This window comes from Pteropus medius, unplaced genomic scaffold, assembly GCF_902729225.1.
Source record: "Pteropus medius unplaced genomic scaffold, Ma_sr-lr_union100, whole genome shotgun sequence".
NCBI classification, from domain to species: domain Eukaryota; kingdom Metazoa; phylum Chordata; class Mammalia; order Chiroptera; family Pteropodidae; genus Pteropus; species Pteropus medius.
Window position 1 is genome coordinate 1,146,042 of NW_024347793.1, and position 27,544 is coordinate 1,173,585.

General features: G+C 61.9%; 1 protein-coding gene and 1 long non-coding RNA gene across 2 annotated transcripts in view; both read right to left on the reverse strand.

Moving 5' to 3' along the window:
• Window positions 1-18,035, reverse strand: part of PTPRS (protein tyrosine phosphatase receptor type S) — a 65,320-nt gene extending 47,285 nt beyond the window's left edge. The window contains 4 exon segments of the mRNA XM_039878550.1: window positions 4,576-4,717; window positions 5,305-5,450; window positions 11,305-11,494; window positions 17,905-18,035. Coding sequence (XP_039734484.1) covers window positions 4,576-4,717; window positions 5,305-5,450; window positions 11,305-11,395 — 379 coding nt within the window. The 5' untranslated portion in view covers window positions 11,396-11,494; window positions 17,905-18,035.
• Window positions 2,666-4,541, reverse strand: LOC120615414 (uncharacterized). Its single transcript, XR_005656260.1, has 2 exons — window positions 4,296-4,541; window positions 2,666-3,680 (listed from the first exon to the last, which is right to left on the reverse strand). It is a non-coding gene; the product is annotated as an uncharacterized LOC120615414 (long non-coding RNA).
• Window positions 18,036-27,544: the final 9,509 nt, after the last annotated feature.

Here is a 27,544-nt window from a genome sequence, read left to right on the forward strand (position 1 = left end):
TGCCCCAGGCCTGGCCGTCCTCCAAAGGGAGCCAGGCCCCAGCCTCCCAGGCCTCCTTGTTCCTCAGAGTCATCATGCCCCCGCCCATGTCACCCCTCGGCCACCAACCACTCATCCACGTGGCCTTGGGCCGGCTCACACCCCAGGTCATAAATCCTCTGGGACCCCAGAATGTCTGAGCTCCACGGATCACGATGTAACTGTGTCACCGCACGTCCCACCACCCAGCGCGGGGCCTGGCCCACAGCAGGCGCTGAACAAACGAGTGAGTGACTCGGTTCCAGTTGCTACCAACCCAAGAGAGGGGGGTGAGGGCCTGAGGAGGACACGCCCCTCTCCCTGGGGAGCCGGGTTTCGGTGACTGGCAGGACCGTGGGTCCGGGCAGGGCTGACATGACGAGGTGGTCTCCGTTTGTGTGCTCCGCAAATGGCACCATGTGCTCTGTGGCCTGATGCAGCCGGAGCTGACGCCGGGGAATGGGGGGTGGGGTGGGCGGGGAGGCAGCTCGGGGCACCCCGGGCACCCCGACAGGCCCCACCGGCTCCCACCCCTCACGCCCCTTCTCTAGCGCCTGGACTCTGAGCCCCAACATGCCCAGCTGTGGCCTGGCCCATCGTGCACAGGCACAGATGCGTCCCCGGGGTCAATGGGCAGGCTCCTCGGCGCAAATTCAAACAGCCACTGGCCCCTCAAACCCATATGCGAAGCCCTCACCTCAGGACCTCAGAATGTGGCTGTGTGTGGAAACGGGTCTTTCAAGGATTAAGGTAAAGTGAGGTCACCGGGCTGGGCCATGATCCAGTACGACTGCTGTCCTTTTAAGAAGAGACAGGACACAGACACGTGCAGAGCTCGGGACAAGCACACGAGGACCCTGGGTAGAAACGGCATCTACAAGCTCAGAGCGAGGCCTCAGGGGGAACCGATCCTGCCAACATCGGGATCGTGGACTTCCAGCTTCCAGAACCGTAAGAAAACGCATTTAGGCCCCCCAGTCTGTGGAGCTTCGTCACGGCAGTCCTAGCAAACTAACACAGCACCCCCCACCCACCCAACCCCGGCCAGGACAAGTGACAAAAAAGTGACCCAGCAGCATGGGTGAGACTGAAGAAAAGCAGGCACGCTTGCCAGAAGCCGGCGGGAATGCCGGCCGGTGCCACCTGGCCAGGAGAGGTGGCTTGGCGCCATGCCCCAGACACCCCCCTGCTCAGCAGACACCCTCTGCCCGGCATCCACGGTCCCCACGTGCTGTCGCTAAGGGATGACTAGTTACACCTGAGGCTCTAGGAGTTACTGCAAGAGGCAGAGAACGATCCAAATGTCTGTCAAGAGGGACTTGTTATACGCGGGTCGGGCCACCCTTGGGATAGGACACGGAAGCATGCAGGGGTCATGACCTTCCAGATTCAGAGCGAAGTCCGGGACATGCTGCTAAGTGGACGGAGTTCAAAGTAAAAGATGGCGTAGACCGAGAATCACAAACTGCGGCCCGCGAGCCACATCCGGCCCTCCCTCGGTTTCGTTAATAAAGTTTTACTGGCACACGCGCACACGCACGCGCACACTCATTCGCTTCCAGGTCATCTGTGGCGGCTTTTCTGCTCTGACAGCAGAGCCATGTTTGCAACTGAAACCTGCAGAGTCTGCCCTGCAGAGTCAAAAATATTTACTCTCTGGCATTTTCCAGAAAACGCTTGCTGCTTCCTGGTGCAGACAGTGCGGCCACGTGTGTGGGAAGGAAACGTCGCTCACGCATTTGCTGACGAGCGCCCAGGAGGGGCACCAGGCTGGTGGGAGGGACAGCAGGGTGGGACTGGGGAGGCTGGGGCACAGGCGGGTAAGAGGCCACCGTGTATGGAGGGGACTGAGCCCTAAGCACACGGCAGGTGGGGGCGTGGGGTGGAGGGGCAGGAGGCCAAGATGGGGAGGGGACGGCGCTGCCCCGCCTCCCCAGGGAAATGAGAAGGCTGCCGGTGCCGGCCGGCGTGGAGGCCGCTCCTCGGAGGGCAAGCGGCCCCAGTTGCAAGCCCTGAGCGCTGACTGCACGCGAGGCGCCATGTGGGTGCCCTCCTATGTCCACCTGTGAGACGGAGACTATTTCACAGAGGGGAAACTGAGGCTCACACAGACACACCTGCACAGCCAAGAGATTTAGACCCAGGCCTGGCTGAGCCCAGGAAGATGGGCCAGCGGCTACAGGACCCCAAACCAGGCTTGGACGAGTGGGGCTTTGAGGGGGCAGCGGGGCCGTCTGAGGTGGTTCAGGCCCCAAGGCCAGGATGACCTCACTGGTGGTTCTGATTAGTGTCGATGACATCCTCGAAGGTGAAGGTCAAAACGACTGGGCCTCGGTTCTCGTTGCTCGGGGCTGGCCCGTGCGTGCTGGGGGCCGGGTCTGCCTGCCACGCTCCGTGCTCCCACTTCCTCCACACACGTGTGCACATGTACATGCGTGTTCACCCGTGTATGCACCTGCGCCCCACGCACGTCTGCGCGTGAGCACTTCCCCTGCGTATGCAGCTCTGCTAGGGTCCCCGTGAGTGCGTGTGGGTGGCAGCCGGCAGGGGTGGGGAGCAAGCACGTGGTTGCTGGGGGAGGCCGCGGCCGCCTGACCGAACCGCAAGCTCCTAATTAAACAGAAATGTTCATCGCGTACCACACTGCTCGATTCCTCGGAGTTTAATTAAAACAACAGCGCAGGAGGCGTGAGCAGCATCCACAATCAGACGGCGGAGGCGGGAGGCAGTGCTGGCCCCACAGATCAGCTCAGACCTCCGCCACACAGCCAGATCGGATGGGGGCTCGGCCTGGGGCGGGGGACGCGGGGAGACCCGGCGCTCCTGGGTCAAGCCCCCCTGGGCTGGGTGTCCAGCCCGAGCACGCGCCATGTCCTTCCAGCAGCTGGAGCACACAGAGACGCCAAGGAGGCCTTGACGGGGCAGCGGGCAGGGACGCAGCCTTCCCAGACGCCCAGCGACCAGGAGCCGGATTCATTCACAGCTTGTTCTTTTGACTCTGACCGCGTACAATGGAGGCTGGCAGGGGACAACGGGAGGCAGGCTGTTCTGTCTGTGCCCGGGAAAGGTCAGGGCAAAAATATCTGCTGGGAAGGGGTGGGGTGAGCTGGGGCGTACGGTCTCCTCCCCCCCACCTCCTCCGTCTTCCTCTCCCTCCCCCACAGGACCAGCTCCAGGACCCACATAAAATGAAACGATGGGACCTCTTGTCAAAAAAAAGTATTAAGAATTTCCAAACGGTCACAGCAGAGCATTCTGAATGACCCTGCAGGGGTCACACACCAGGATCGGGACAAAGTGCCGCTGGGGACCATGGGATGCCTCCTCCCACGGCTCCAAGCTGACCATGGCCCCACTGCCCTGGAGGACATGGGAAGAACTCCACCCTGGGAGCCACATGTGGGGGCCGCCTGCCGCCTAACGGACGACCGTGGCTCATACTTACAGATCAGAGAGGGTCAGGGGGTCCCTGTAAGTGACAGGCAGAACCCACCCACCTGGCAGCTGCAGAACGGCTGGTGGCCGAGCTGCCTTGCTTAAGCCAGAATCACGATGACAATAATAACATCAGACAGACAGAAGCGACCACGTGCTTATCCGCTGACCAGCACTGTGGGAGGCTCCCATGTGTACCATCCGCTCGTCTGGTTCGGAACCACCCCCTGTGGTGAGTGGCAAAGGCATCCCCAGGGCCAGCTCAGAGAGGTGCGGCAACTCATCCAAGGTCACACAGTGCCAGAGCCAGGCTACGAGTTGGAGTTTCAGGCCCCCAGCTAAAGCCGCCTTGGGATGGAGGAGAACGGGGCAGCCGGCGGGGGGGGGTCTGCGGCAAGGCTGCCCGCACGACACAGTGACGTAACGAGGGAGCCACTTCTTGGCACCCCGGCCTACCCGAGGGAGGCCCCCAGGTGGAGGCCCCGGCAGCTCAGCTAAGCAGTCGCTCCACGACCCGAGGGAATGCGCCAGCTGAGGGGGCAGCGGCTTCGGGCCAGGCAGCACCAACTACACCTTCGCTCCTCGGCAATGGTGGGGGGGCGGGCACCTCAGTGACCTGTCTGTGAGGGCTGACACACCCTTGACTCTAGGGACGGCTCGGCCAGAATCCTGGCTGGAGCTAGAGGAGGGATCTCACTGAGGATGTCGTGGACATGGAAGAAAACAGCCTGGAGGCGGAGGTGAGCCCGAGGCCACTGCGTGAGCTCCTGGGTACAGCTGAACCTGCAGCTGGCTGCCCCCCGGCACTTTAATTACACGAACCAATGAACTCTCACGCTTACTCGAACCAGCTGGGGTTCCATCAGCCTCTTAGAATCAGAAGAGCATGATGAAGATGAAAAGCGGGGTGACCTTAGTCCCTCAATGCTCCCCCTTCCTGCAAGGTCTCGCCAAACCCTGTCAGCAAGTTCCGGGCCCAGCGGCGTCACGGGCTGGAGAAGGGAGGCCGAGGGCTCCCCAAAGAGAAAAGCCAAAGCAAGACTTCGGCAGAGGCCTGCGGTGTCTGTCCCCAGAACCAAAAGCCGGTGCCCGCCGGCCCGCCCGCCCCGGGGACCACGGTACCTCGGAGGACAGTGAGCTTGGCGTGGACCGTGATCTCCCCGGCTGCGTTCTGGGCCACACACTCATACACGTTCTCGTCCCGGGGTGTCCGGAGCGGCTGGATCCTCAGCACGGCCCCCGCGCTCCCGTCAAACTCGATCGTCTGCCACGGCGAGGGACGGAAGGGCGGTGAGGTCAGGGTTCCGGGGTCCCCGGGAGAGGGGCTGGGGGCTGTGCATGCCTGCATGTCGGTGTCCCGTGTAAACGCACTGGAGGCGGAAAACCGGGCCCGGATGTGAACGGGTGAAGGGCATCGTGTGCGTGAGGGTGTGTGACACGCACATGACGTCTGAGTAGCAGGCGTGAGGAGACGTGCTGGATGGGGAAACACGGCTGCCTGGTCACGTGCGCGTGTGCAGAGTTGTGAACTCGCTCCTGTGAGCAGTGGCGCTGGGCGTGAGCCCGTGTGAGTGTGAGACAAGCCTCGGGGACACAGGGCTTTGCTCGAGAGCACGCAGCTCGACGGTGGCAGAGCGGCCAGCCTGGCAGGGCCTCGCTGGGCAGGCCGGTGGGGCCGCACGGCAGGGAGTGGGTGGGAGCAGGGGCCCAGCTGGGGAGGGGGCCCAGCCAGGCCCGCCCAGCCCCGGCTGCCGCGGGACATCTGGGGAGCGTTTCTGCGACGTCTTCTATGTGAGCCGCCGTGGTCCCCTCTGGGGGGGCGGGGTGCTGGCCCCCCCACCCCCAACTCACCTCGAAGCGCTGCGAGTTGACCTTCTTGCCCTTCTTGTTCCAGGTCACCCGTGGCTTGGGGTCACCCGTGGCCTGACACACAAAGGAGGCCACACCCCCCGACACACCGATCTGGTCCTTGGGTTCCTTGATGAACCTGGGGGGCTCTGGGGACAGAGCGGGAAGAAGAAAAGCTCCGATGGGCCCAGCATGCGGCCCAGGCCCCAGGGGGCCACGCGAGCACGCGCTCCATCCCTCGCTGGCCGGAGGTCTCACGTGGGCCCGGCAGGAGGGCTGGAGAGAGGAGGAAGAAGGTGAAGACATGCAGCTAATGAACACCTCCCCCAGCCAAGGCGCCCGTGAGTACCCCGGCTCTGCACAATCCCCTGCACCCCACTCCTGGGTGTAACAGCCGCACACACTCACTCGTGGACACGACCTCACGTGGGCTCGCCCGCTCAGTGCCACTGTGGACGGTGGAAAGGGAGACCCCCGAGATTCTGGGGGCCCCAAATTCAGCGCCTGGAGGCCCCAGGGGTGACCCGCCAAACCCTGGAGGGCCCCTCATAGCCCCGAAAAGACATGGGAGGAGATAACTCGGTCTAATCCTCTGGTGGGACTTGGGGAAACTGAGGCACCAAGCAGGCCCGTAACATCTGAGATCGGGAACACCCGACCCTTCCGACAGCACCAGAGGGCAGGGCCGTGACAGTCCCCACTTCGCACGAGAAAACAGGCACAGAGCAGATACGGCTGCGCTTCAGACACACGCAGCCGGCCAGCCAGCTCTGCACCGGGCCAGCAACTCTGCTCACAACGGCCTGATGCAGTGCGACTCCCAGAGAAGGTCTCCACGGGAGCGACCATGTCACCCCCAGACAGCCTGGACTCCCTGGAACCGCCGCAGTGTCCAGCCAGGGTTCAGAAACGTCACTTCCTTTTTTATTGACATTTCCCAGTAACCTCTGAGCCGCCTAAAGGAAACGCTGGGTGTCACTCACCGTCAGGCTACAGCGTATCCCATGAAATGAATTGTTACTTCTGAGATGTTCTCACTAACAGACTCAAGGGATGCACATGCTTCTAAGCTCCTGGGGGAATAACCTACGTACCCAAGCGAAGGGGCTGATGTGGCAAACGCTGGGCTGTCCACCAAGTGGCGTCCTAAGCGACAAGGGTGCCTTTTAAATGAACTACTAGGGAAGGAGCAGAAAGACATCACGCAGAATGGAGAAAAGTGAGGCGGGGAGGGAGGAGGGGGGAGGGGCGGAGTGGGAAAAGTGTGTTCATAAACAGTGGCTGCCGCCCGGAAGAGAGACCGGCTGGCTGGACACGGGCGGAAGGAGGCTTCACACCTTGGTCACTTTCTTAGACTCAGAGCTATTTAAAAATAAGTTCAAATTATTTTTTAAAGGGACTGAATAACAAGGTGAGCTGACTAAAGGAAAACATCGAGTGAGTAAAAGTTCGGGGTCCGAGGAGAGGCAGAGAGGGGCTGACCACCTCACGCCATAGCAATACCGGGTCTCCGAGCCCCCAAATCGGTGGAGGGCGCAGAGGGCCACGAGGGTTCAGGTGGAAGCTTCTGGCTGCTCGGAAGCACCGAGAGGCTTAGGGAAGCCTCGGGCTCCCAGTCTGGGTGCCTGTGGGCCCCAGTCTCTCCCACCCATGGCTCAGGCTGGGCTTTAAACACAACACAGTGCCCGTCCCGGGGGCCTGGCTGGCCAGCCTCGCCGCCCCCCGCCCACCCCAGGCTCCGCTCCTGTGGGCGTGATCATAAGCGTCCACACTGGCCATCTCTCTTAAAAGTCGGCAGACCCACTGCCAGCCGGCGAGTGTGGCCTCAGTCAGCTCCTGTGTCTCCCCGAGGCAGTGACTGCTAACCTTGTTATGCAGACTATACTGATTCAGGAAGGCTGACCAGCTTGCATGAGGGCCCAGCACCAGGGTTGAGTCTGGGCCTCCCTGTGCCCTAGGCCCACATCTCACGCCCCGTCACCTCCAGGCCTCCAGGCCTTCAGCCTGACTTAGGGTTCTGCTCCACACTGAGCCCAGGGCGGGGCCTTCTCCCCAGCTCCCGCTGCCTGGGCCGCCCCTCCCCCGAGCCTCGGGAATGGTGACTTGGGCCCGGTGTCCCCAGCCAAGGGCACGGGGAAAAGTCACTGCGACCAGGTCAGGAATCTTACTTCTGGGAAAATCCTCCCTTGGGAGCGGCTGGAAGAAGGGGCAGAGGTGGCTGTGGAGGCATCCAGCTATCTGTTTACGGCTTGGAGCTGGGGAGACACCCCTGGCCCCCTCCAACCCAGGGACGAGTGTACGCTGTTCTTCTCTTCATCGGGCAGCTCCAACCTCAGCTGGGCCGGCAACTCCCCTAGGGAGCCCTCTAGGATTCCTGCAGGCCGGGTCCAGAGCCCGTCTGTCCCCGCCGCCGCCTGGACGTGCCCCGTTGCAGCCCTGGTCCCACTGCCACATGGCAGACTGGGCCCGGGGCAGCCCCACTCCCCAGGCCCCCATCATACCTCCTCTCTGTGACCCGTGACCTTGAGAAAGTGGGGCTCTTGCCTTTGATGCCCACTCAACGCCAGGCCCCGCCAAGCGGCCCGCGTGCCGTGGAGCCGCCCCTCCTGCGGGGCAGACACCTTCTCGGCCCCTCTCCAGGCAGCTCCGGGATCCCGGCCAGCTCCGCAGAGCTTTCTCCGCCTGCTGCATCCCCCCCAGCACATTCCTTGCGGAAGCTTGGATTCTGTCGTTTGGACAAACCCTCCCCTCCTCTTCTTGGCAAAGAGGCCCTGGACACGAGAAAGACACACCGGGTGACGGCCGCAGCCTGTGGCGAGCGGGAGCTCATCTCGCCCTGGGCCCGGCGGGGCTCAGCATTCTCCTTACGCATGTGCCACAGGGAAGCAAAACTGAGACTCAGAAAGGGTAGGTGACCTGCCCAGGGCCACCCGGCTTGTGAGGGGCAAAGAGCTGGGATTCCGACCTGGTCCCGTCCGGCTGCCAAGCCCCGCAAACAGCACACGGGGTAAACGGGGCTGTGAGTCCTTATGACTGAGAGCAACTTAGGGATCCCCGTGTCTTAGAAGAGACTGAGGGTCAGAGTGGTGAGGCCAACAGCGCTGAGCCCAGGAAAGGCCTGGCCTGGTTTCTGATTTTCCCTTTCAGATTCCACAGGGAAGAATCTGGTGCCAGATCCAGAGACCCACCCACGTGTCGCCTCCGGCTCTGCCTGGGCCAGCTCTGCGGCATCCTGAGAGGGCCCCGCAGGACTGGGAGCCATTTCCATGGCAGAAATCGCTCCTCTTGGTACTGGCTGGCGAACACGTCAGCCGCTCGCCCAGGCTCCCCGCAGCCAGACAGCGCCCACCCTGACTGGCTCCCCGAAGACCTGGGCTGCTCCCTGATGCTGGCAGTGCCCACCACGGCGCCCACAGCGCCCCCTGCAGAGCCCCAGATGACAAGGCTCCTGCTAAACAGACCCACCTACTGGGATCGAGATGCCCCAGCCTCAGAGATGGCGACATGGGTTCAAGTCCAGAGCACTACCAACACCTAAAGTAACATAGTCATCCTAATGAAGGGCTCTCGGGGGGAACACCCACTGAACCAGCTCTCGCTACATACCAGTGCTGAAATCCTGGGTCTCACCCCATCAACGCCCACCTGGACCAGCCCAGGCACCTCCATCCTGGCCCCTCAGCTCCGACCCTCGCCCCTGATCTGCCCTCCCCACAGCAGCCACCAGAGGGCGCCATGCACCCTGAGTCAGGCTCACTCCTCCTCATCTGCCCACAGCCCTCCCATTTACCTCCCTGGGATGAAGCCAGAATCCTCCCATTACGGCCCACCATGACCTACCCCGCCCCTCCTGCCCTCCTCCCTCTCCCCCCCTGGCCCCACTCAGCCACACGGGTCTCTCTCTTGGGTCTCCTGGCTGTTCCTCCAGCAAGCCAGTGGGGACCCTGCCCCCACCAGGGCCTTCTTTGCACAGGAGCTGCCCCCACCCCACCCCAGCCTGGGACTTGCCTTTTCCCCAGACACCCACTTGGGGGCACTCCTGAGCACCTTTAAGTCTCTGCCCAGATGCCACCTCCTCGCTGCGACCTTTCCTGACACCTCCTACCAGACTGAAGTGCAGCTGCCTCCCGCCCTCACGCCCTGGGCAACCTCTCCGCTCATCTTGCTCAGGCACGTCCACTGCCCAACACACTGAGTGGCTCCACCTCACTAGGTTATCGGCTCTGCGAAGGGGTGGGGTGTTTTGTCCCCATGTCTAAGCCAGTGCCTGGCACACTGCAGGTGCTTATTAAAAACCTGCTGAGTCAGGGAGAACACAGACCCTCTTGTGGTCACGTGACAGAGCCAGGATCTGAAGCCGGGATCTGAACTCTGTGATGGCCATTCCTCATCACGATGGCCATTCTGCAACCTCAGTTTCCCTGCCTGTAAACAGAGAAGATCTCAGCTCCATCACGGTCAAGGTTGGTAATTATCAATGGAGCAAGGTGTCAAGCAGTAAATATATTAGTTTTTTCAACCCATATAACTTAAGTCAGGGGGCGGGCCTGGCATTGAGTGGGTGGGGGCCGGGGACGCTGCTCCACACTGGACAGTGCCGAGGATGCCCCACAGAGCGTGAGTGACCCGGCCCCAAGTCAGCAGTGCCGGGGGGAGGAACCCTGTATCGAACGAATGTTTGAAAAACTACAATTCCTTATACCTTTAGTCTGCATTCTTACTGCAGGGAACAAAGCCCGGGAAGACACATGCCCTGGAGGTGACTGGACAATCACGGGCCAGCCACACCTGGCCACTGGCCTGGAGGCAGTGTCGTGTCATGGCAGCCCAGTTCAGACCTCAGCATGGCCACTTCCTGGCTGTACGGTGACCTGGCCGTTCCTCAGTTCCCCCACCTGTCCAGTGGGGATGATGGTAAGTGTTCATCTCATCAGGCTGTGGTGGCTGATCTGAACGTGTTAGGCATTTACCAAAGAAACATGAAAAAGAGAGAAGGCACGAGCAGACGAGGCAGGTGTGCGTGTCTCGCCCGGTGGCAATAACGACTACGCTCGTGGTAACAGGGGGCTGTGGGCCTACTATGTGTCGAGTGGCACGCGGGGGCTCATCACAGGTCCCGGTCACAGAATGCTGAGATGGGGATAATGTTTTGAGTCTCATTCAGTTAAGACAAAGATGGCAGCTGGGAGGCTGAGACACCTGCCCGAGGACCCGCCGCAGGTCTTCAGCAAACCCAGCCCGATCCAAGATGGCCGTCTCTTTCCCTCCTGGCCTGAGCCTGGGTCCCCACGGGCCTGAGTGACAGCTCCTCCGGGTCTCTCACGGGGTGTGGGCGGGATCTGGGCACTGGGCCCACAGCCGACTCAACCTCTGCACGTTACTGCCAGAAACACAGCCTTGCCCACCCCCAAACGGCACCGACCTCTTTCCCCGCCTCCAAGGCCTTTCCACGTGCTAACACCTTCACCGGGAACGCCCTGGCCATCAGCGAACTCCTACACACCCACAAAGCCCCCAGCTCCGATGCCCTCTCCCCCAGGAAGCTCCCTGGCTCCCCCTGGGAAGGTCTGGCTGTCTGCGTGTCTGCCTCCTGGGCACCAACGCTTCTGCCTACGGCTCACTCAGGAGCGGGAGACTTCGAGTTGAGTCCCTGCCCCTGTCAGCGTGTTTTTCTCACTGGAAAATGGGGCCGGTAACGGAACAGGCACGCTGGGTTTTGAGAGGCTGGAGGGAGGGGAAGCAGGTAAAGTCTGCATTTAGCACAGGCCTGATGCAGAGTTAACGCTGGGGACACAGACACCGTCATCGTCGCTGCTGTTACTGCTTCGATACCGTAGTCATCATTTACCTCTGACTCGCTCAGGACCCAGCACACAGTAGGCATTTTACTCGGTAACATTCACGGAGCACACAAGCTCCGCGGCAGAACCAGGAGCCCTGGGGACACGCGTCGCTCACACACGCACGTGAACGCCCCTGGACACCCCCGTGCCCCACACTTACCTTCCGCCACGCAGCCTCCGACCAGCAGGACCACGAGGAGGCCCACGGGACCAACCACAGACGCCACGCCGAGGCCCCCGGCAGGCGCCATGCTTGACGGTGCCCTGCGACCTCCGACCTGCGCCCCGGAGTGGGGACGCCCCCGTCCCTCACGGAAAAGCCTCAAGCCGAGCGTCAGACGGGGCAGCGTCTGCGGAGACAACGGAGGGGCTGTGAGAGGGGAGTGGAGGAATCCAGGGGGCCTGCATGGGGGAGGCAGTGGGAGAATTAAGGCAGGCTGATGAATGGTGCAGGATGGGGGGCACAGGTCTAGACAGAGCTTTGGGAGGGAGGAGGCTGACCAGGATGAGGGCGGGGTGAGAAGGATGCTGACACCCTGCCTGCAGACTGAGCGTGTGTCCCCCCAAATTCACGTTATGTTCTAACCCCCGAAACGACGGTATTTGGAGGTGAGGCCTTTGGGGGTGATTAGGTCGCGAGGGTCGAGCCCCGTGGATGGGACGAGCGCCCTGGTAACAGGAGCCGCAGGGGGCTCCCCGCCCCTTCTGCCACGTCAGGACACAGCGAGGAAACATCTAGAAGCAGCACGGTGCGGGCCATCACCACATCCGCTGTCTTGGCCTTCCAGCCCCCAGAACCGTGACCAATAAATGCTGTTGTTTATAAGCCCCCCGTTTCTGGTGTTCTGTTACTGCAGCCCGAACTGAGTCCCAACCCCAGACTGAAGCCCTAACTGGACGAAGCCCCCAAGCGCAGATGGAGCCCTCGCCTCCAGCCAAGCCCCAAACCAGGGCTGAATGCCGGCTCTAGAATTTGCTCTGAACGCCCACTTTCTCCCCTTCGCGGGCTGGGGCTCTGGAAGGACGAGGTTCTTGCTAACACTGCTGACTGGCCCCACACCCCGGCCCCACTGGGCCTCCAGTCAGATCCTCCAAATGCACACCTGTCGGCCCCACCCTGCTGAAACACCTGCCGTGACTCACACTGCCCCCGGAGGGCGCCACTCACGCGGCCGGCCGCAGACCTGAGCTCAGTTCCTCCCGCGCGCCGCCCCGGCTGCCCTCTGACAGGAATCTGCCCCACACCCCCACCACCACAACATAGGTCTCCGATCAGCTGTCACGTCCTCTGGAGCCCTCCTTGCCCCTCGAAGGCCAGCCCCCTCCGTTCCACATCCCACGGCCTCAGAAATGACTAAGCTCACCCTCCAGCTCAGACCCCAATTTGCAAATTAAATGTGAAAGTTAATCACTCGGCGTCTGTTCCTCCCACAGGAATCTCAGCTCCTCTAAAGGCAGGAGGACCCTTCACTGCGCTGCACGGGGAGCCCCGGGCTGGCCCCTCCCTGTCTCCACTGTGGCCAGTGTCAGGGCCAAGGACCAGGGAGGGGCGGGGAGAGGCCTCAGGATGAGGCAAGGTCAGCCCTGCACCCGCCCCAGGCCATGGCCCGGATGGGCCCAACCATGGCCACAGGGATGGGTGACATGTAATGACAGGGCAGTCCCTGTCATCTGGCTCCCAAAATACCCAGCTGTGGTCACCTCACCCAGCCCTAGAGCTTGGCCCCAGGGAAAGTGGCTGCAGTCACATGATGACGGCCCAGGGTGGAGGGGAGGGAAACAGGGTGGGGGTGGGGAGGCTCTACCTGCACACAATCAGACTAGCAAGGGCCATGCAGTCAGATTAGACCCAGAGAAGGATTCCTGTACCCAGCCAGGCCGCAGACATGCACAGAAACAAACCACAGACAGACACACACAGTCAGACCACAGACAGCAAGCCCAGAAACCGTCGCACATGTATTCACACAGTCAGGCAACAAAGGGGGGCCGCATGCAAAATCAGACGAATAAAACTTGCACATAGTCAGATCACACATGCAGACTAGCACAAAATCAGACTTCAGACACACGGAGTCAGACAGAACACATGCACGAGGACATGGTTCCTCCGCGGCCAGGCCATTAGCTGTCAGATCAGGGACCTGAGAAACACAGCCAGACAAGGTGCCCACACGGGTGACGATCAGGCAGGCAGCGGGGTGCACAGCTGGCCTGCAGGCGACATGCACGTGGAGTCAGGGCAGAGGTCTGTGGTGCGTGCCGAACTGGCCACGCAGCCAGCCAGCCAGATCCCCTCATCCACAGATACGTGCAGACACAGGCGTGTGCAGACTACAGACACACGCCAGGCACAGCCAGCTGGGGACTGGGCAGTGGGGACACTGGTGACCAAAGCACAGCCCTCCCCTGTGCCCCTACGGTGGGCCCTTTAAGAGTGAAAGTGGCCAACGAGGAAGGTAGAGGCTCCACCTGGCCCCAAGGTGACCACAGCAGCAGGCCCCACCCACAGACAAACATCTGCGGGGCCACTTCTGGGGAGGGGGGTTCTGTCCCAGACCACTTGGGTCAACTGGGTGGGCCTCAGAGAGCCTCTGGGGAAACCAAGGAAGCCTAGCGAGACCCCGGCTGCCCAGCCTACCACGGACCCCAGGGGCACCCCTCCTGCTCTGGCCTAGAAGACGGGCTGGCATCGGCAGGGCCACCTGCACCGAAGGCCCGGATGAGGGCTGCGTATGGGAGGGCCCCGCCACAGCTGCCTCCCCCGCTCTCCACGCCCCACGGGGGCCAGCGGAGGCTCCTTCTAAACAGGGCAGACCCTAATTACCCCCTGGCTCCCACAGTCCCGGCCTCACTGGGCCCACGCCTTCTTGAGGTCTAGGCAGGATGGGGCTGATCCAGGAGCAGGCGGGGCTGGCTGTGAGCTCCTGACTCCCCCTGCGGGAGCTGGGTGGGGGGTGGGAGGGAGAAGGCACAGGACATACCATTGGGGATTTCAAGGCCCGGATGATGGAGCAGGAGTCGGGGGCAGGGAGGTTGGGAGGCTGGGGACAAACTCAGGGTAGGGAGGGTCAGCTACCACACCAAAGACAAAAAGTGACAGGGTTTCTTGGGTCCCCACGCGTCTGGAGGAACTTGCTATGACAGGCATAGAACCTGCAGAGCCTACGACCCTCCTACCAGCTCCGGCTTCCTAAAGACCCTGGGTGTGGGGTCTTCCGCACGCACGGGGCCTGGGGAGAATGTAAATCAGCCCGTCAGCTCCACCTTCAAAACTTACCCCACACCCACCCACTTCTTACTTACTCCCTCTTCTGCCTCTCCTCGGTCCACCCTCATCAGCGGCCACTGGGACCAATGCACTTGACCTTCACCCCTACCGCGTGTCCTCACCCCGAAGCCAGGGGGCGCCCGTGAGCACCTGATCAGGTGCAGTCCCTCCTTTGCCCACGCTGGGCTCGGTGCTGCCCCAGGGCCTTTGCACCGGTTGATCCCTCTGCCTGGAACGCTCTGCCTCTAGATTTAATGTTAATATTACCCAGCTGGGAATTAAAGGGTGAATGGGAATGGGGGGGCTGTCCCCACATAAGGAACAGCATGAGGAAGGGCAAAAGCAGCACCTAGGGGTGCCGGGAGGGAGATGGGGACAGATTAGGGCAGAGAGACAGGGGACAGCAAGGCGCCCTAGGCAGCTCTGGGTGGGGACGGACACGGCCAGGTGGGCGCCCAGCCAAGCCTCTTCCCTGTGCCCTTTGGAGGAACGCAGCCGGGCCTATCAGCCCTTCCACTGTCGAGAAAGGGAAACTGAGGCAGGCTCCGAGTACCTGGTGGACGGCGTGGCTGTCAAGAAGCAGAAAAGCCACTCGTGGGAGTTGCAGGAAAGAACTGGACAGCAGATGGGCCTGGCTGGGGGGGGGGGCGGCGTGGAAAGCAGTGGCCTCGGGACTGGAACCCGGGTCCGGGGAGAGTCCTTGCCCGCTCGCCCGGCCGTCGGCCAAGTTTCCTCCATGCCAGGTGCCGAGCTGTCCATCTTTGCTCCCAGCACCAGTCAGATAAGGACACTGAGGCTCACAGAGGGGCCCCTGGGCACTTGCCAGGGCCCCCAGCTGGGTCTCGGGTCCCCTGCACCCTGGGTCCGGAGCTCGCACCTAATCGCCTGTGTCCCTCCTTTCAGGAGAGTGGAGGGCCCTCCCCGGGCCTGGCACAGCCTGCTGGGGCTTCTGAACTGTGCTAACGGGGGACAAGTGGGCACCCATGCCAGCCAGGCGCAGAGGCGTGGGTCACGCGATCCTGGAGCCAGCTCGGGGACCCACGCGGAGCAGGGAGCATAAAGGGGCGATTATAAGCCAGGACTGCACAGCAAACAGGCTCTGTGTCACCCGCACGAGGCGGGGTCTCTGGGCCTGAGGACGTCCAGGGCCTCTCCCTGCCCCCACCTCAGGTCCATCCTGTCCTGGGGCGTCTAGGGGCTCTTCTGGGCAGCCTGACCCTCAGCAGACTTCTCACGGCCCAAAGCCAGGGGGAGGTGAGGCCAGCGATGCTGGTAGTGGACTTGAAGACGCCCAGCCCTGGGCCACCGCTCAGCCTCACATCCTCTGGGCCTGCAGATCTTCCTGCTGCTCCGAACCCCGTGCCCAGGGCCTCAGAGGCCCCCAAAGGCAGGGGCTGGGTTTGTAGCCTCCTTGGACCGCTGTGACCCCAAGGTGTCTAGCAGGGTCCGAGCTCTAGCTCTGCAGTCACTGGCGGGCTCAAAAGGCTCCGGCCAAGCCCCTGTCCCTCTTGGGGCCTCAACGTCCCACCTGCCAGGAAGCAGGCTCAGCTCAACCCCGGAACAGGCTGGGGCTGGGAAGAGGGATCCGCCTTTAATTGACTATCGATTTGTATTAGGTGCTGTCCTCAAGGGTCCCTGCGGCCAGGGGTGGGTGAGCAGGGCGGACAGGGAGCCAGGCCCAGCCCAGGAGGAGGAATCAGTAACCCTGGCCGGGGTCCCCACGTGCCGAGCCACACTTCCTCCTGTTTGACAGATGAGGGAACCGAAGCTCAGAGATGGGCTGCTGTTTGCCAAGGTCACACAGCACGGAGAGGGGGGCTGGGCTGGGCTTCCAGGGCAGAGGCTGGTTCTCAGTCGAGCCCACAGTCCACGCTCCGCAAGTGCCCGGGCTGCCAGGCCCAGCCCCGCCAGTGTCCCCCTCACTGGCCTCCAGGAGGAGCCTGAGATACCGAGGTCACGTTGTGTCCCTGCCCTGCTCACATCTCCCGGGCTCCCGGCTCCTGTGCTCGGTTCTGGGACCCTCGGGATCTGACTCTCGGCCCACCCAGTGGCCTCTGCCCAGGGGCTGCCACCATTCCCGGAGGGCGCTGGTCTGCCTCGGGCCTCTGGGACACTCTCGGCACAGGCCGCCCAAGCAGGTACACCCTCTTCTGCTCCAAAGCCTCCCATGTAGCTGGCTCTCACCTCCCTCCATTAAAATCCAGACTCCCAAGGACCTTCGGAACTGCCAGCCCACCACGCGGTGCCCCCAGGGTCGGCCGAGCTGCCCACCGCCCTGCTCTCTGCCCTCTGGCACACACAGGGGTATTTGTTCACGCTGCTCCTTCCCCCAGCACACCCTTCCTCCTTCCTCACCAAACCTCAGCCTTCACAGCCACCCGCATGTCGCAGCTGAACGGTCACCTCCACCAGGAAGCCCCCTGGATGCCCCAAGGCTAGATCAAGAGCGCCTCTGGGCTCCCCCCGCACCCTGTGTCTCCCATCACAGCTCTGCTCCTGTCATGGGCCCGCCGTGCTCCGGGATGGGCGCCTTCTCCCCACCCCTGCACGTGCGGGATGCCCACGGCAGGCCTGGCCCCAGCGTGCATGTTCCCCACGTCGTCCCTGTGGTCACGACCCCTGCAGAGGGGGAACTGAGAACAGAGGGCGTCGCTGCGGGCTGGGGAGGTGAACGCAGCGCGGCTGCCAGCTGCGACTTGCTCACATCTGCTCTGGCCTTCAGCTTGAGTCTTAAGGGGTGGGAGTGAGACTGGAGGGACCACGAAGGACTTGGGGGGCTGGGCCACTAGGAGGGGAGTCGAAGAAAGCCCCTCTCTCACCCAGGACTCTGAGAAGAACGTTTGGGAAACGGGCCGTGATAGAGGGTGCTGAGGTACGGGTTTGGTGTCAGGAATGAGGCGTACAGAGGCATGGGGCTTGGGCACAGACGCGGGAGCTGAGAAGGTGGGCACTGATCCACCAGTTTATGACATTCCCGAGGAGACACAGCATCGACCCGGGGTCCACAGGTCGGAGGGGCACAGGGACAAATGGAGAGCGGGAAACTTTCCGTGAGTTTTGTAGGTGGGGCTGAGGGCAGACACCCCCGCCGCATGGTCCTGCCACCTCCTCCAAGGTCCAGGTCCCAGCAGAAGGATGCAGAAGCCCCCCCATCCGCGCTCCCCAGGGCAGGCAGCGACGGCCGCCCCAGCCTGGCTCCGCCCCCAGGAGGCGGGGGAGGAGCGCGGGCTGGGGGCCGGGCGGGGGAGGGGACCCTGCGGAGTATAACGGTCAGGAGTTTTACAAAGTACGAGTGACCGGCCCGAGCGGCCAAGCGTCAGGCGGTGTCGTGCCTGAGCTGCCCCTGGGGCTCGGCTGGTGCGGGCCCGCACGGGGAGGGGGGTAGGGGGCGCCGGGGTGCCAGAGTGGGGAGTCCGGAGTGGGGACCAGGAGGGGAACAAAGCCCAGCAGACCGGGCCTCGGGTGGAAGGGGATCCCGGGCGCACTCACCCCGCAGCTCGGAGATCGGGGCCTGCGCCCCGCCGCCGCGCGTCCCGCGGTCCCTCGTCCGCCCGCAGCGCGAGCTCCGCTCACAGCCAGAACTGGGGAGAGGCCGCGGCCCAGCCAGCTCGGCCTGGGGGCGGGGCCGGGGGGCGGACTGGCTGGGGGCGGGGCTCCAGGCGGAAGTGGGGAGGGGGGACCCGCGGGGGAGCCCCATCTAGGGGCACTGATATACTCCACGGGGTTCCCATAAGGGAAAGCTTTCGATGGGGACGCTGTGCCCCCCACATGCGCACACACGAGTGGGCACCCTGAGACGCTTCCCTTCGGAAGCCCGATGCCAAAGGGAGCCCTTATCCTGCTTCCCCTTCCCGTCCAGGTGCTGATCGTGGCCATGGCAACGGATGAAGGGGCTGGATGCCCGACACAGGGGCAGATGGCTCCCCAAACACACCCAAGTCCTGGAGGTCGGAGAAGGGGCAGTCCGAGCTGGATGGCAGAGGCCGCGCCCTGGCGCACAGAGAGACTGGGGTGGGGGAGGGTCACAGGCACAAAGAGGCTGCCCTCCCGCTGGGATCAGGTCGGGATCTGGGGGGATGGATGGGGGACACAGTGGCAGAGACCCCTACCCTAGGGACAGCCCTGAGGAGAGGGCGGAGAGCGCAGGCCCAGATGGGGCCACCGTGCCAGGCCCGAGACACCCGATCCACAGGGTGGGTGGAAAGAAGCGGGGAGGAGGGGCGGCCCCACCCGGGCAGCCAATCCCGGCCTGCGCTGCCGCCTGGTGCGGGTTTGAAAACTCCAGGGAAGCAGCAGGGACCGGGGAGGCGCTCAGGGAGGGGTGGGGACACTGCCGGAGACCGGAGGGCCACCGCAGGGGGCCGGCTCCATCTGCTCCTATTCCTGGTGGTGAAAATGCCTCTTGTGCCACCGCGACTGCGCCGGATGACCCCCATAGCCAACATGTACTGAGCTCCTGGTGTCTCCCAAGCTCCGTGCCTGCTCTGTATCACGCCATCACCCGCATTTTCCAGAGGTTAGAGGAGGAACAGAGAGAAGTCACTTGTCCAAGGTCGGGAAAAGCTGGGATTCCACCAAGGTTTGGGTCCAGAGGCTGAACCCTTACCCACAATGCTGCAGGAGGCCTGGAACAGGAAGAAGACAAACCTCTACAAATTTAAGCACCCGAGGACTCGGCACTGCGAGAGAGAGACCAGTCCCCGCTCTGAGAGCTCGCCTCCCAGTGGGGCGAAGGACATGGGCCCCGATGGGACCACACAAGCGGCTGTGGGAGCCAATATTTCTTCTCCCCCACAGCCCAACTGTAGGAGGCACACATAGGTGCTTCATGAGAAGGGACACTTGGCACCCCAGCACCACGGGGGGCACACGGGGGGTGCTCTGCCTCAACACAGGTGTGGAATGGAACAGGGCACACAGTGGGCCCACAGGAAACTCCACCAGGAGCACAGGCGTCACTTTGCTTGCATCTGTGGGCTCATGGCCTAGGCACAAGGCCTACGCACACCTGGGACTGAATCCAGGCAGGCCCCATGTGGCCTCGAGCAAGAACCTGAGCCTCCCTGGGCCTCAGTTTCCCCATCTGTAATAAAAACCAGGTACACAACGGATGCATAATGAATCCTCATGATCAGAAGGCCCAGGGCTGTGTGGCCTGAAACGGAAATGCCCGTCTTTGGGCTGCCCAGGACCCAGGGAATGGTGGCTGAGGACCTGCCCTCTCCTGCCTGGCTGGCCCTGCCCTCTCTGGGCCTCTTGCCCATGCCTCCCATGCAATGGCAGTGACCACAGTGGGCTGGCAACACGGCCACCCCCGAGGTAGGGATGAGGGACATCTGGGCCAGGAATGAGGCCCCTGCCTGGTGTACTCTATCCGGGTGACCCCGTCTGCACAGCGCTCCGAACGTCCCCCCTCACAGCTCCCATCATCTCCAGATGTTAACCGCCTTGTCACAGGCTTGCCTCTGCCACCAGACTGTGACCTCAGAGTGCAGGGCTCGGTCTGTCCCCAGCACCCGGCAGAGGGCATGCATGGCACACAGCAGACTCTCAGCAAACCTTTAAACGGCCAGGAGCCTCCTCACCCAGGGAGCCCGCGCCAGCCTCGTTCTCCCCCAGAGGCCACGGTGCGCAGTGCCCTCGTCACAAAGCAAGAGTCTTCACCCACCCTTTTAAAGCAAACACTTCTGAGTACCTACTCTGTGCCAGGCCTGGTTCGAGGCACTGGGGACACAGCGGTGACTAAGACTGACAAAGATCTCTGCCCTCATGAAGCTGATGCTCCAGCCAGGACGGTGGAAGGGAAGAGATACTTAGTGGTACGTGAAGATGGACTCAGGTGGGGGGGCAGGGGGGAGGAGGCGGGGGAAGTGGCGGGTTACATTCATGGGAGCCGTGGTCTTAAATAGGGAGCTTGGGGAGTAAGGTGGTGGCGTTTGACCTGAGGCCTGAGGAGGTGAGGGAGCGTGAAGGAGGTGAGGATGTTTGGAGGAAGTGCACTCCAGGTGGGGGGCACAGGTGGTGCAAAGGCCCTGGGGCAGGACCCCTGTGGCAGGAACAGCGAGGAGGCCCCTGTGGCTGGAGCAGAACTAAGGACAGAGGGAGGAGGGGAGGGAAGGAGGGGACTGAGCAGGTCTGCAGGGCCTTGCTGGCCAGGCCGAGGGAGGGGAGGACTTGGACTTTTACCCTGTGGGACGTGGGAGCCCCCAGGGCTGTGGGCAGAGGAGGGGCGGGACCTGACTTGAGTACTCACAAGCGCCACCTGGCCACAGCAGAGAGAGCCTGGAGGTGACTGTACTGATTCAGACCAGCAATGAGGGGGCTGGACCTGTTGGAAGCAGAAGGGTGATGGGGGAGAAGCGGGCACAACGTGGACAGATTGCAACAGCAGAGCCAGCAGAATTTTCTGAAGGGCTGGTTGTGGGACACATGTTCACGAGGAAACTCGAGCGTGGCTCCGGGATCCTTGGCCTGAGCACCTTGAAGGTTAAGAGCCGCCACCTCCAGGAAGCTCTCTCCCCCTGCCCGCTTGGCCCATCTGGTGCCCTTGAGGGCTGACCCCGGAAGTCCCGAACATTCGGTTGGTGTGTCCTCTACAGACACCCTTGGGGAGAAGCGTGGGGCTAGCTCACATCAGCTCCCGCAGCTGGGACGTTGGGGGTAATTTTTTTTCAAAATAACTTTTCTTCTAATTATAAAATAGGCGCGTGCAGCAGAAAATTAGAGAAAATCAGCACAAAGAAGAAAATAAAAATTGCCCACAATCCACCCCTCGCCTGGAGAGAAAATGCTCACATGTGGCCATTTTCATTCATTCCTTCTACAAACATTTGTTGAGTACCTACTGTGTGTGGGCTCACGGCGACACAGCAGCAGGAGTGCAGAGCCCGCCCCCTGCCCTCGTGTGGCTCACAGACCAGTGAGGGAGACGGACACTCACAGGGAAACCAACGGCGTCAAAAACGACACTGGGCACTGCTGAGATGCCAAACGGGAAACGACACGTGGGGCAAGGCCCTGGAAGCCTGGAGGGGCCTCGGGGGACCTCCTGGAAGGCCTGGATGCAGCAAGCAAGCCCGACGGACAAATATCTGTAGGCACAGAGTTGCAGGTGGGAGAAACAGCACGTGCAAAGGTCCTGAGGCCCGCCACTTCCTCTGTCTGTCCTCTACATCTGCTAACAGATTTCTCTTTCCTAAGTAGAGATCGCACTTACGAGACCATTTGCCTGTGTCCAGCCCACAGAATTTAATCGGTTCTCACTTGTTCTACATTATAAATGACACCGAGAGGGACATCCACGGACCAAGCTCTGGCCTGTCACTTCCTGCAGGTGAGTTCCAGCCAAAAGCTGTCTCCGCTGGAATGTTCTCAAGCCTCCGACACATGCCCTGATGTGGCCCCCTCAGCAAAACTGCGCACACCCGGGCAGGGCCCCGGCCCCACCCATCTCCCAGCCTGTCCCGCTGTCCTCATATCTGGGACCAAAACCCCTGCAAGTTTCATTTCCAGGAAACCACCAAACTCTGCACCCTTGGGACCCACAGGAAGGAGCAACTGTTTGGGCAGCTTCTTGCTTTCTGCGGCCGCAGGGCAGGGCTCCGTCTGCGTCCCACCCAGCACAGCATTCGTGGCCCGGGGCAAGGAGCGTGTGCCAACCAGCCAGGAGCCCGCCGCGCCCACACGCACATCAGGTCCTGGCGCCATGTCCGCCCGCCAGCTGCAGCCCCGCGGGCACACTGCCCACCATGGCCTCGCCTCCGCTCCGCGCCTGCCCCTCTCACCGGCCGGTTCCGCCAGGCTCAGCCAACTTCTCCTCCTTCCAGACGAACCCAGGATGCCTCCAGGTGCGGCCGGAGCCACCTGCATCTGCCCTTCCCATGCCCTGTCCCCAGCACACGCAGCTCCACCCCTCCAGGGACTCAGGTGAGAAGCAGGGCGCCGGCCCTGACCTCTCTTCCCTCACCGCCCACGCTGCTCGTCTGGAAATACGAGTTTCCCTCTTGAATCTCTCACGCATCCGTACATCTTTCTCCACGTGCACTTCTTACCCTGTCTAGCGCCCATTACTGTTGGCCTGGACCCGTAAGCACATCCGCCCAGCTCTGGCCCTCGCTCCCCCCAGCCTGTCCCCCTGCAGCAGCCAGCGGGCTCCTGTGAGCACCTGAGTCAGGTCCCAGGTCCCATTGTCAGCCCACAGCCCTCAGGGGCTCCCACCTCCCTGGTGTCAGAGCCCAAGTCCTCCCAGCTGCCCGCAGGGCCCCACCCTCTCCTCCTCCGCTCCAGGCGCAGGGGCCACCTCGCCTTCCTCCAAGCCGCCAGGCTCCATCCTGCCCCAGGGCCTTTGCACAGGCTGTGCCCGCCGCCTGGAACACCTTCCCCTACATTTCCATGGCTGTTTCCCTCTCGCCACTCAGGTCGCCCACAGCCGCCCTGGCTGACCGCTCCAGCTCAGGTAGCACCTCCGTCATCCCTTATCCACATCCCTCTTTCTCTTTTTATCTTTTTTTTTTTTGCCACTTACTTTCATCTAAAATTATCTGTCTCTTTTTACTGTCTCAATCAGCGCTGCCCAATAGGGAACCGGCAGCCATGAATGACTCGTTGAATAAAATTAAATAAAATCCGAAATTCGGCTTCTCGGTCGCGCTGGCTGTGTTTCCGGTACACGAGGCTCAGGGCACAGATACGACACACTTCCGTCACCACAGCAAGTTCTGCGGTTAGCTCTGCTGGAGACTGGGAGCCAGGAGGGCAGAGCCGAGTCGGCTTTGGTCATGGCCAGGTGTAGCAGGTGCTCGATAAATGCTCTCTAAATGAACGCTCGAACAAATAATGGCTGGGAGGCTTTGCGAAGCCTGGAGGGGCTGATGTGCGGGACAGGGCAGAGGTCGGCAGGTGTCATCTGCAGCCACACACAGGTCCACACAACTGGGACGGGACCCTGGGTCTCCCTAACTTGCAATCCAGGTACTCTCTGCAGGCTGCTACTCCCGCCCCAAGGGCAGAAATTTGTAGAAAGCTGCCCCGGCTGACACCAGACTCCAGGGTGCAGCCCAGAGACGACTGCTGACTCGGCCAGAAGCAGGGATGGAGGGAGGGCCGGAGGGCCAGCCCCCGCCAGGCACAGTCCTGTAGGTGGGGCGGGCACCACACTCGCCACGACCCCCCCCACACACACCTCGAACCATCTGTGGCTGCTCCCCCACACGGGCCACATCCTCTTTCAAGATGCCTCGACGCTCGCCAGGTTCCCCGTGAGCCCGCGCGTGCGTTCCCCAGAAACCGCCCCTCTCTGCTCGCGACCTCCGCCACATCCCAAGCCCCTCATTAAATCTTTCCTTCGACTGGCACACGCCTTCCCCTTAAACTAATTTGCTTTAGAAACTAACTCAATAATGTGCCACTCTGACTGCAGAGCCTTGAAAGTCACCAGAAAAAAAAAAACATCACAATTAAAATATGTGCCGAGTTCTTCCTCCTTCCCTGGATACTGTTGCTAGAAGCAGCAGACCGAAGGCCTGGTTAGAGAGAGAGCCTGCAGGTGTCGTGTGCGAAGGCCACCCCACGCCTGCGGTAGCCTGCTCCCTCACCTGCCGCGTCCAACCAAGAGGGAAGTGGCCGCTGCCGGACGCCTCCTCTGCAAGCCACCCCAAAACAGCTCATCCGGTGGACGGGTCCCTCACTCGAGAAACTGTGGTCCAAAGGAGGCCGAAGATGCAGGTCCTCCCAGCTCTGCTCCTGGGAGCTAAGGGGCCCTGCCCAAGTCCTTGCCGCTCCCCGTGCCACGGTTCCCTCACCTGTACAGGGGAGACTGGTGTTTTGATGCCTGAGGCTGATTTTTGTGGGTTCAAGGCCTTCGAGGATCAGAGAAACGGAGCGCAGGCCAGCGAGGTCCCCGAGGCAGGGCTTGGTGCAGCCCAACTGACCTCTCGTGAGGGTGGGACCTAGTCTCGGTCAGCGCTCAAACCTGGGCACTGACCCTGCACCTGAGTTCTGGGGACGGAGCAGGGACCACGGCAGACAATCTCCCAGGGCTTCTCCGCTAGGGAGGGAGGGAGGAAGACACACGAAGACAGCCAGGCAAAGATGGGGTGAGGAGGGAGCCCCGGGTGGAGGGCGCAGCACGTGCGAAAGCCCTGGGGTGGGAATGAACACACGGGTTGGAGGGGAAGAGGGGCCGGCGTAGCTGGGAGGCGGGATTAGACAGGGTGGGGTGCATGTTATTTGAGGAATGAACATATCTGAGGCACAGATCGTCACACTCCTGGAACAATTCTCCTTTCCCGCCCTATCTGCATTTACAGAGCACCTACTGCATACCGGGCTCCAGGCTGAGCACCAGGGACACGGGATGGCCCAGGCGGCCCAGCTCAGTCGTAAGGAGTTCACCAGCCTGTGCGGGGCAGATGGGGGCTCCAGCAGTTAGAGATTGCAGCCTCCGGCACAGAAGCGGGAGGAGGTGACATCTAAGACATGAAGGAACAGGAGAGCCGGGGGAGAAGACCCAAGTAGTGCCGGACAAAATGGAAGAGGTGGGACGAGGAGCCTTGGGCCAGGTGAGAAGGCGGAGGGACTCGGGAGCTTGCTGCTGGGGGTGCTGGGGCGGCAGAGCTGGACCTGCCACGTGAGCTCAGGCATAAGCACAGCCTCCTTGGGCTGCTCCCCAAGCTCGCAAGTCCTGGGTGGGCAGGGGAAGGCAACGCCTTTGGACAGGGGTTTGATCTGGACCGAACCCCGTCTACCCTGAGGCAGAGCGCTCAGAGCTGAGCCAGGCCCATGCAGGTGCTCAGGGAGCACACCGGCTATCACCCCAGCTCCTCCTGAGGGCCAGGCCTGCTCAAAGCAGCTCGCTGAGTCCCCCGAGAGACTGCTGCTAATATCCCCCCCCACTTTTCAGCTGGGGAAACTGAGGCACAGAGGCTGGGCTCTCAGTCTCACCACTAATGAGTGGCAGAGCGGGGGGCCGAACCCAAGCAGGTTCTCGCTCCTCCCCACCACTCGACCAGGCCTCGGCGCCCCCTCGGCGGCCCCCACCTCCTGCAGCATCCGAGGTCACGCGGCCCTAGAATTCATGGCATCTCGAACCGAGCCCGTCTGCGACGCAGCAGTCACACGGGCGAGGGCAGGTCCCTCCCACGCAGCGACAGACTAACGGCAACGCCAGAGCCCGGAGTGACCGCTCTAAGCGGAAGCCGCACCGTCTGTTTGTCATTGCCCGATATGCATCTTTCCCCCATGCTGAGCACACGCATCCCCGGCCTCCGCGCCTGCCTCGCGATCCTCCAGGACGAGGCTGGGCCAGATTGTCACAATCCCCTGTCGACGGACACTTAGTTCGGCTCCGCTTTTCCCCTCGTCTCACCCAATGCCGTGGTGAACCCCCGTGTCCACACCTCCCAGGAGAGTGGGGGGGGGCATCTGTCTCTCCTGCTTTCTCCATGCTGAGAGGTGGGGAGCTGTTTTCACAGTCTCTCCGGGCGTGCTAACACCGCCTCTAGGAATTTAGGACAGACACGTTCCCCTGAAATGACCGGCACGTCCTCACAGCCAAAGACTTGAAACAACCTAAGTGTCCATCGACAGGGGATCGGTTACATGTCTGACGGCACGAGGGACCAAATAAAGCCACAGAGGATTCGCATCCCTTAGTATTGAGATCAGTATCACAGCTGTGGAAAGGAACAGGGAAGCCAGATGCCCAATTATGAAATTACTTTTAAGATGCTATATTTTTAAGCGGGGGGGAGAAAAAAAAATAACACCAAGGTACAGAACGGCATGTAAAAGATGCTGCCATTTGGTTCAACAAAGGACCGTAGACCCACCCGCCCACGGCATCTGCAGACAACGATGGGATGCGGCGCACAACTCCCGCCCTCAGCCGCATCGGCCGCATCTCTAAAGCTCAAGAGGACACGCGGCCAGTGGCTACTCTATCGGAAAACGCAGGCAGAGAATATTTCTGTCATCGCACGAAAGTTCTACCAGACAGCGCTGATGTGCAATGGGGTGCGGGGGGGCAGGCTACAACTCGTGGGCCAAAGCGGGCCTGCAGGCTGTTTGTGTAAATAAAGCTTTATTGGCAAGCGGCCATGCCCGTTCCTTCAGGCGCAGTCTCTCTCTGGCTGCCTTCCCGCCACGATGGCAGGGTTGAGGTGTAGGCACAGGACCACCCGGCCCACAAAGTTGAAAAGATTTACTGCCTGGCCCGTTACAGAAAAAGATCTACTGAGCCCTGTCCCTGGAGGAGGCTGGCGGCTGTTTCTGGGGAAGCAGCGGGGAGGGCACTGCGGACACGGCGGGCGGTAGAGACGACTCGGGCGGTAGAGACGCCGCTCGTGCATCCGTCAGCACGCCCTCGACTGCGTCCCACGCACACGCATTATCTGGTCAGAAACGTGAATTAAAAACAAAAGACGTTACGAAGTGGCAATGCTTATTTATCTTCCTGCCAGTGGTGCCCTGAGGGCCCGGTCCTCGCTGAAGCCACTCTGGATGTCACCAAGCTCCTGACACTTTCGCCAAGCGGATGGGCAAACAAACAAACAAAAAAAAAATGGCATTGCGCTGTTGTAATTTGCATCTCCTGGGAATCTTTCAATACGGATAAATGTCCATCCGTTCATCCATCAGCCCCCCAGACTCTGCAAAGGCAAAGGGGAGGGACCCTGTCTGCCTCGGTCACTGCAGCGTCCCCAGCACCCGTGAGGGGCCCAGCAAACGTGTACCGAATGGATGCATGAAGAACCGACGCAACCGGGCCCAGGGCCGGGAATGCGTTACAAGGCCTGGACCACTGGGGCCAGCGGTGGGTGTGGAACGCCAACCCAAGCGTCCCCAAGGCGGGATCGACCCAGCTCCCAGGCAGACTAGACCTGCCGGCTGCTTGGGCAAGCACCCATGGGGGCCGCGCTCATGAGGCGGGTAACGGGCAGGGTGTGCGGGGGTCCCACGGCTGCAGGGGCGGTGGCACCTCAGGCTCAAGACCAGGAGGGAGATTATATATTCATCGGAATCTTAAACAAAAGCCCGCGGCCGCCTGTCAGCCAGGCTCCAGCTTTTATGGTAATCGGCGATGAATTACCCACAATGCCTGGCCAAGTGCAAGTGGTTCTTGGCCCAGATC